Raw genomic sequence first — 9,682 nt, forward strand, 5'->3', positions numbered from 1 at the left:
GTTTGAGTTCAAATTCATTTCAGATCATATGTAAAGTAAGTTTATAATACATATATATGTGTGTGTATGTATTAACAAAAATATTTTATTTTATTTCGTGCTCTGCCTCATCACAGACATCGAGCACTCTTAATTACATGCAAGGATAGCATTCACCAAGTGTGTATATATATATATATATATAATTAATGATCACGTAAAATAAATCGAGAGCTATAAAGAGAAGCAATATTAAAATGTGGCGAATGTAGAAGGTCAGGAGAGTGATGGGATTATCATGATATGGAGGAAAACTCAAACACCATAATTATGGCATGCTTCGAGATGGGCCGATCTTGACCCAACGCTAAAAATATGCACTTGCTCAAAATATAATTGTTTTAAGTAAGAGAGTCAAAGTTAGTGACCAAGCATATATAATGTTTAAATTAATATGCTTAAAATACAAGCACTTCTTGTTGCTCGCCCTTGCTTTTGTGCTCACATAAAGATTTAGCTATCAAATTAAAGAGGAGATATTTAACTTTTTAGGCATGTGATTTTCTTTTTGAAATTTTAATAACCCCCGCCAAATGACTTTTTGCTATCCTTTCTTCAAATTATTTTACTCACTCCTGCGTGAATGAAAAATCTTGTATGTTATACCAGCTGAAAGAGGGCATTCTACGCTTTACAATGATGATGAAGTTATGATAAATCATCGCTAAATCTAGTCGGTTTCGTTTTTTGTGGGACGCACTGTATGATTGATTGATTGATTTTATTCGTCAAGAATATCACAAGAGTATCACAATGAAATTGAAGAATACCTTGACAGGATAGCCCATGAAAGCCGAAAGGCTTATTTCCAATGGGATCCTATAGTTAGTATAAAACATTAACATATTGTAACAAAACTGGAATGCGGTAAAAAAAAATGAAATACATACATACATATCCATCAGTCAAGTAATATGCAAACATCTAAATCAAACATCAATCCTCCTAATATGTGAGACAAGATTTTATTTTAACATACCCTAATGTATACATTATCTACAATAGTAGAAACCAACTGTACAAAATGTGTGATTTTTAATGGTAATATTGCTCTCGAGTAGCTTCCCGTCTTAGGTGCTTCTTTAATGCACACTTAAATTGAGAAAATATTTTAACTGCTTTTACTTCTATAGGAAGAGCATTCCAAGATTGGATGCCATTAAAATAAAAAGTGTTCCCTATATGTCCTTCACGTTTTGGTAATAAATATACATATACTGTATATATATATATATATATATATATATGTGGGTAGTAGAATGAAGGGATTGCTTGCTGTAAAAAAAAACCCTCAAAGATACTACCTATTTGCCGGAAAACATATGCAGAAAAGGATATTTTTACTTGAAGGCCTATACTTGTCAGCATTTGTGTCTGTGATGTTTATTCAAGCTACAACGAAATAAGCTTGGGCGATTGCATCTCATGATTAAATTCTATTTCAAGAAAATAAATACATGTATTTCGGATTTCGCAGTAAAATTATAAGGAAGGTGAATAACATTGTATTGTAACATCTTTGTCTAGAGCAAATAATGAATCAAATTATGATAACATTTTATTATAGCGTTTGGGTCTTGATAAAAAATAGCTTAAAAATTCGAACGCGGCAAGGACGGCGGGGGGGGGGGTATGTTTTCTACTGTTAACAATTATAGAATTATAAATTCTATATTGTGATTTTTGTTTTATTAAATAGGGAAAATGGTTGCACGTAAACCAGAGTGATAAGTAAAAAGGAAAAGAATAGCTCGCTGCCAAATGTACCTCAAGGATCTAATGTTACCTCCACTAATGAATATAAAAAGTAATTGAACCCAAAATAAACTAGCGAAACCAAAAACATACACTTTATAACAATATAAAAGCCTTATAGGACGCCTATATTTGGCCATATCATGTGTGGATGATTTTAAAAAAAAGTTACTCGGTGAATAAAGGGTATAAAATATAGGATAGGATCTCGTTGCATAAAAGTTACTATTATGGTAATGTTAACGTTGTCATGCAGTGGAAACTACTATGGTAACACTAATCAACGGCCAATCAAAACCAAGGATTCCATGGAAGTAACTATTGCTTGGAAAACTCAATATTTGTAAAAAAAAAAATAATAATAAAATAAAGAAAGAAAAATAGAAAAAGGATCTTTTAATAATTAGGAGGCATTTGGAAGAATACGACAGTGTAAGAAACGTGCATCTGCTTGATTTTTTAATTTTATTAATATCACATGTCATGAATAATAATAGAAGATTGATAAGATCTTATCAATCAGTAATCACAGTAAGATTCTTATCAATCACAGTTTTCTCTGAATCCATCTAATGCGAACATTTAATTAACTATTTTTTGAAATATGAATGATCAGTATTTCGTTCGACATCTCTTGTACTTTCTATAAAAGTACAAGTTACTTTGGAATAATTTTCAGCTGTTATACTGATCCAAGTTAGGTCACATATGGTTTTAAAATCTTATAATTTCCCGTGTTTGGTGAGAGTCATGCAAAGTTTAGCAGACGACACAACATTGTCAAATATTAATTTTTATTCCCGAGGTAATAATATGTCATGTAAAAGCGCTTTACCGTTAGGGACACAATGTGATAAGCGCTGAAAAAATGTTAATATCATTATAATTATCATTATCTATATCATGAAGTAAATAATTCGGTTTAGAAACTAAACAAAAACGTGTGCACAGATGAAATGACAGAAAGTTAAGAGAAGATTGGATGGAGGCAATGATTGGCTATCTTGTGAAACACAACATACATAGCTTGATCATATCAACAGTTATTCATCACAGAGGAATACAGTTAATAATGATATGTGGGATTTCTTTACCCGAAAAAAGACACTATTATGGAGATTTTGTAAATATATTCAATGAACTTTCACTTTAAAGAGAGCTTCATGATTGACGATCGATTATCCCATACACTTTTGAGAGCCCCAATTTCATTTCATTATTTGTTTCATAAATATCATCGTCATCATCATAATCACCATCTTTATCTTTATCATTTTTATCATGGTTATTCTTCCGATTGTTAATGGGCCCATAATGAGCATTATGTATTGCATTATTAGTTTCATTTCGTCTTTTATTTTATTTTCATTATCATTCTCATTTTTTTTTTCATTATAGATATCTACATGTATTTGAATTTATTAGATGATTTTATCACGCGTCATCAATATCCTCAATACAAGTTAATAGATAAATCAATTGGCATAGGTGAAATCCCGTGATGCTGTTCAAACAGCTTTAAAAAAAATATAGAAATATTACAAGGTCCGGAAATATCCAGTCTAGGCGTGGAACAACGATCTCCTGCTTCCTTTATCAAACATTTAAATTTGAATTATCGTCAAATGCTGGAAGAGCGATTAAAGAGCCGCTTACTCGAGTATTATTTGCTCCTTGACCTGGTGTGTACACAAACACCATGATAGGGAAGGGGGAGGGCTTTATTCGTGTTCCTTGCGTGCAGAGAGCACCAAGACCTTTATCTATACCAAACAATGGATAAAGATGATGACAGACTTGCGTGCGAATACGGCAAACAATCATTATGTAAATGGTTTTGTTTGTCAAACTACTTCAAGCCCCTCTGATTTCTCCCTTTTTACCCCGTTTTTTTTATTTTACATTTCAATCATTCAGTCACGGCGGAGTGCACTCTTTCAGTGCAGGCGGTTTCGTTGGCACGCAATTTTCTCTTTGATACAAAGGATACGCTGGATGGGCTCGCACGCAAAGTCTGCTCGTACTTAACTTAACTGTTATACAGTGTCCGCGCGCTGATTGTGTAGTCTGTTTCTACAGGCATTTTTCCATTACTGATTAAATTAAGTATTGTTCCGTTACCCCCAAAACTAGACGTTTCTGGAAAATTCATAAATTCATTAAAATAAACTATTAAGAATCCTTATTCATCTCCTAATGACATCATAAAGATGAGTGTGAGTATATGGGTGTCGATTTGTGTTGTACATATATTGTTCTAGGGGGATGATCTATTGTTTCATCCCCCGAAAGTATAGTATGACGTCACGGATCGACACCAGTGGAGTCAGTGATATGATTTTTAACAGTAATAAACCAAGACTACGCTAACAAGGTCGTGAGGAGAAGAGTGCACGCAAACTGGGGTGAGTGTTTATGGCTCTCATGCACGAAAAGATTCACGCACTTTTATTTATTGGTGAATAACATCTATGGGCTAGCTAGATCGATTTCATTGGTTGATTGAGTAAGAATGCTGAAAGAACAAGCCGTCTTGGAACGTGATGCTTGCATAACTTGGTTGACACAAGACTATTTAAGGACACTCGATAACTAGTATCTTCACTTATCAACCTGTTCGTCTTTAAAGGCACATCCAAGAATCGTCGACGAATATTGTTGAAGACAATCTTCTTTTCGAATTTTGAACTTAATTGTTTCTACCGAAAGTCTCCAAGATGTTGGACGTTAGTGCAACCACCTCGATGAGTCCTGGGTCTCAGTATTTGAGTCAGACCATTGCATCTTACTTCCTACTCGTCACTGTCGTTATTCTCGTCACCCGAGTATGGTTATCAGAATCATCTAGGCCTAAAGCAATCAAGATGAAGTCATCATCGAGCCGAGATGACACAAGACCTCTTCCTGGTCCGTATGGCATCCCTATTCTTGGTAACATGCTGTCTCTTGGTCGTTCTGATCCACACCTTTCTCTCATGAATCTCGCCAAGAAGTTCGGATCCATCTTCCAGATTCGGCTCGGCAGTCGACCAGTTCTAGTTTTGAATGGTTACGAGGCAATCCACAAGGCGCTCATTAAACAAGCTGTGATCTTTGCTGGACGTCCTAAGCTCTTTACTTTTGAGCTTATAAATAATGGGGGCAAGAGTGAGACATCGCTGACTTTTGCTGATTATGGTGAGTCATGGAAAGTGCATCGGAAACTGGCGGAATCTTCTCTACGCCATTTCACTGCTGGTAGTCAGGTGAAGTTCGTTGAATCTGTGGTTTCAACTGAGGCCTCAGAACTCGTCAAACATATCAAAAATATGGCATTCGACGAGAACAACAACAACACAACTAGTACCCAATGCAAATCTCTTCCTGAGAATGTTGGTAATATCCGAAATGTTCTTCGCCTTGCTGTTAGTAACGTGATGTGCTGGTTCATGTTCAGCAAACGACATACTTATGAAGATGAAGCCCTTCTTAAACTTATAAGTATTTCTGATCGCTTCTCAGCCGCCGCGGCTAGCGGCAATCCAGTCGACTTCATGCCATGGCTCCGTATCTTTTTCCAGAAAGCAACGAGCGATTTTAAAGCCATGCTTAAAGAATTCCGTACTTTCGTGACTGGAAATCTTCTTGACGCCCATACGGCAGAATACAAGGACGGTTCTGAGCGTGATATCCTTGATCATCTCGTTACATCAGGACGACGCTTCAACCAAGATGAAAATAAGAAAACATCCATTGATGAGGGAGTGTTGCTAGATACTTGTTTTGACTATTTTGGAGCTGGGTTTGAGACTGTATCAACTACCTTTGAATGGTGTTTACTCTACATGGCTGCATATCCTGACATTCAGTGCAAACTCCAGCAAGAAATCGACGAGATGGTGGGTCAAGATCGAATACCATCTCTTCAAGACCGTGATAAACTACCTCTTGTGCAATCTTGTATCCTAGAAATATTACGCCACTCCACCCCCGTCACTTTCGCTATCCCTCACAGTACTACCTCCGATACGGTCCTCGACGGTTTTTTCGTTCCTAAGGATACAGTTGTCTTCACAAACCTTTATTCGGCTCATTTCGACCCTGAGGTATGGGATGAACCAGAAAAGTTCGATGCGAGTCGTTTCCTAACATCGGAGGGTTCTATCGATCTGGAGATGAAGAAACATGTGATTCCATTTAGCGTTGGACGCAGACGATGCATCGGATCAGATTTGGCGCGAATCGAACTCTTTCTCTTCTTCTCCATCTTCCTCCAAAACTTTTCAATCGAGCATTCACAAGACGGTCCAGTGAGCATGGAAGGGATTGACGGGTTAGCAAGACGACCAAAACATTTCAATGTCAATTTAATTTCAAGAAAATAAACCGATCTATTATTTCAAGTGAATTTATGTTTATTTAGATATAGTACCAAAGAGTGTATCGCGCATAGACTATGAATTAATTGTATTGAATGTAAATACAAACCAAAGACCTACAGTGCTGTACACAATATTAATATTATGTCAATAGATGAGAATTTTTATTTTCTGTATATCTGTATGTCATATCTCATGTATTTCGTTCAATTTGAAAGTGTTGGTAGTGTTTCATGAAAATCAAACAAATCGTTTTATATCGATGAAGTTTATTTTCGGATAGTGAAGTTTCATTCAGTACAATGTCTTTCAATAAATGATTGTCCAGTTGTTGTCAAGTTCTCGTCATATACCACTCAATTCTGTCATCAGCATGATCAGTCACTGCGTTGTTACCTCAATTTACTTGGCGATAAACTTAGAAAGCCAAATTGTAAACATGTAAATGCAAGCCTATATGTATATAATTATGTAATGTTTATTATGCACATAGTTCAAAATATATGTGAAGGGCCCAAATATCAAACGAATAGACAGATGTAAAGCGGAGACATAGTTCACAAATTTGATGTCGATAATTCGTTCAAATCTCGAATAAGGATTTTTTGCGAAATATTGATATTGGTAGTGATGTCTTCGTTTATTTTATCAATTCTTTAAAATATCGCGTAATGCGGAGTTATTTCAGTAAAAAAATAGTTAATAGGGTCAGCTGGGTGCAACTGTTATTCTAGTCATATTTGACTATTCATTATATAGTCGTATTTTACTAGAACATAAGTATTTCTGACTAGAATATATGTCAGAAATGTGACAAGACATATCAGTTGCACCCAGCTGACTACTGGTCTAGTCAATTTCACTGATTTTTTTTAACAGTAGCTATCACCAAAGATGTACCTATAAAACTGTAGAAGGAATAATGGTTAAATATCATTTAAGTCAATGAAGTCATGTCAGTTGCTTATAGATAATATTAATATAGCGATTTTCATGAAATACACAGATTAGAGTGGCTTATAATTTTCTTTAAAGGTCGAGTTCATTTCCAACTATGCCTGATTTGAATTGAGAGAGAAGAATCATATAACAACAAACATGACAAACCATAAAAAAATAGAATTAGTTAGTAAAATAAAAATTTGTGGATTTAATATTAACAATTCTCCTTCGTTCTTGTAAACATTGGTTAGGCACAATGCATGCAAAGGGGTACGCAAAGAAGGAGCTGAAAATCGCCAATGATGTCACTCCTTCAATTTTTTATGCGAATTTTCAAACATTTCATTCTTTTTTGGTCCCTTGGCCTAAATTATTGAGTCCGTGTGTACTTGTATTACAACTACTGGTTATTAAATAAAATGTTTTCCTGATATAATTTTTTAACAATGAAAGTAGAAACCCATACGTTCAGGTTAAAATACATTCCTATATTGTAGCTGATCTAGTTGGTGTTCACGAATGATTACAGTGATCATGTTCCATAGACTAATACTACCTTCAAACCGCTAACGAAACAGACTCCAAACGGACCTATAATGATCGGTCAGGGGTCGTTGACTATAGCATGATAAAGGACAATGTTTATAGTGATTTTGATAGTCAGGATGGTGATTCTGGTCTCAGTCACACCAAGCAGAAAGGCTCCAGACCGATCAAACATACTACATTATTTCCAATGGCAATCCATCCATGGTATTGGTTAAGATTCGGTTTTATGTTGTAATTGTGACAGTACCTCTTTGAACACCAAGGACCTATTATGAGAGGAGCAAGTCCATGGTCCAATGGTACAACTTTGACGGGGGATCTTGACCGATGTACGTCCTCGAGATTGACATAATTATATCACTGCATTAGACACTTTTAAACAGAGAAAGAAAAAAATGCAACGAACGGTATTTCCTATTTACAAGTTCTAGTTCCACTCGAAAACCAGCTAACTTTATGGCCCATACATGCATACGAAATATAGCTCTGTGTTATCTCCTACATGTCCTGCTCTTGAATCAGAAAGTCTGATATCCTGTTGAAAATTCCCCATTATTTTGGTTACACGTACCTTGGCTCAAAATTAACAAAGAAATTGGATCGATTCATGAATGTACTCTCTACTTACGTTAAATAACATTCCATAACATACATGTATACAATTGTATTTGTATATGTTTTCCAATGATATTTATTAAAGAAATGAATCATAGGTAAATTTTCTTTTTCTCGGGAGTTTCTTTACTTTGAATCCAAAAAGAGATTCGATGAAAATTGTGGGTTGATGATTGCGAATGAGATAAAGAACAAAGAGCAAAATCTAAATACTGGATGGGGACATGCAAATCGACTTTGAATGAAAGGAAAATCTTTCTGCTTGCAGTTTAAATATGCAATCATGAAAACAAAAAGTTTTATTAGAAACTGTGAAGTTTGTGAAAGGATGAAGTGATGAAAAGAGAGAGATATATGACAAATATTTTTATTTTCCAATTTTCTTACTCGCCCTACCCCCTTCCCATCTCTCTTTCTTTACCTTGGTCGATCTCTTTCTACTTCCTCTAGCCCTCATTCTCCCACTGCATATCTCTTCATGTCAATTTTATGTGTATGTAAGGTGTGTGCGTATGTGTGTGTGGGTGAATGAGGGTGTGTGTTGTGTGCGCACGTATAGAATTTGTTTATAATTATAATTTGACATTCTCATTTACAATGATCACTAAAAATTATTGAAAATGAATTGTCATATTTTGACGTAGAATTTTTTTAAAATTTCATATTAAAAAGTGAGTTACTGAGGTGTATTATGTTTGTGAATGGGTCATGTTTGTGTTTAAGATTGGGTGTGTTGGTGGATGAGGATGTGTGTGATTCTATGGGAGTGAGTATGTATGTGTTGATCCCTTTGGTTCCCAGCTTTTTTTCCAGCATAATTTATGTTACGCATTAACATGCATACATTTATTGCAAAGAGAAACACAATCATGAAAGTTTTGAAAAATAAAATCGGAAAAGGGGAAAAGGAATCATAGGCCTAAAGAAAAAATAATGCAAGTAGCATTTTGAGTATATCTTTTGATAAGATGATATTTAAGCAAAGCAATAGTCCCGGTATCCTATATTAAATAACATTCAATATTTGGCATATTGAAATCGCCATAGGTGTAATGATAACAACTTTTCATTTTTAAAAGGCAATTAATACATTTCTAATAATAATAATAATAATACCAACATGCTCATATAGCGCATATCACTGCCAAATGCGTCCCTATTTGTGATTTGTTGAACTTTGACCTGTCTGCTTCTTTGCCCTTTCCTTTATTTTGTAAAAAATGGGCATTCAACATATATAAAGTATATTCTTTTTTTACCAAGATTTACATAGTCAAAGTGGTCCATAAGTATTATATATATACAAAATATAGGATTATATGATAAATGTTTTTTTTTTTTGGGGGGGGGCTTTAAAGTTTTCCATGATTGGATATCCGCTAATGACGTAATCAAGGGATATAGGCTTCATGATTTTACAATGT

The 9,682-nt window shown here is 34.9% G+C and overlaps 1 protein-coding gene across 1 annotated transcript; it reads left to right on the forward strand.

The window, feature by feature from the left end:
* The first annotated feature begins 4,156 nt into the window (after positions 1-4,156).
* On the forward strand, positions 4,157-6,903 carry LOC121422789 (cytochrome P450 1A1-like). Its single transcript, XM_041617986.1, has one exon. It carries the CDS (start codon positions 4,512-4,514, stop codon positions 6,156-6,158), a length of 1,647 nt encoding a protein of 548 aa, XP_041473920.1. The 5' UTR covers positions 4,157-4,511; the 3' UTR covers positions 6,159-6,903.
* Positions 6,904-9,682: the final 2,779 nt, after the last annotated feature.

The sequence above is a fragment of the Lytechinus variegatus genome, chromosome 10 (assembly GCF_018143015.1).
Source record: "Lytechinus variegatus isolate NC3 chromosome 10, Lvar_3.0, whole genome shotgun sequence".
Lineage (NCBI taxonomy): Eukaryota > Metazoa > Echinodermata > Echinoidea > Temnopleuroida > Toxopneustidae > Lytechinus > Lytechinus variegatus.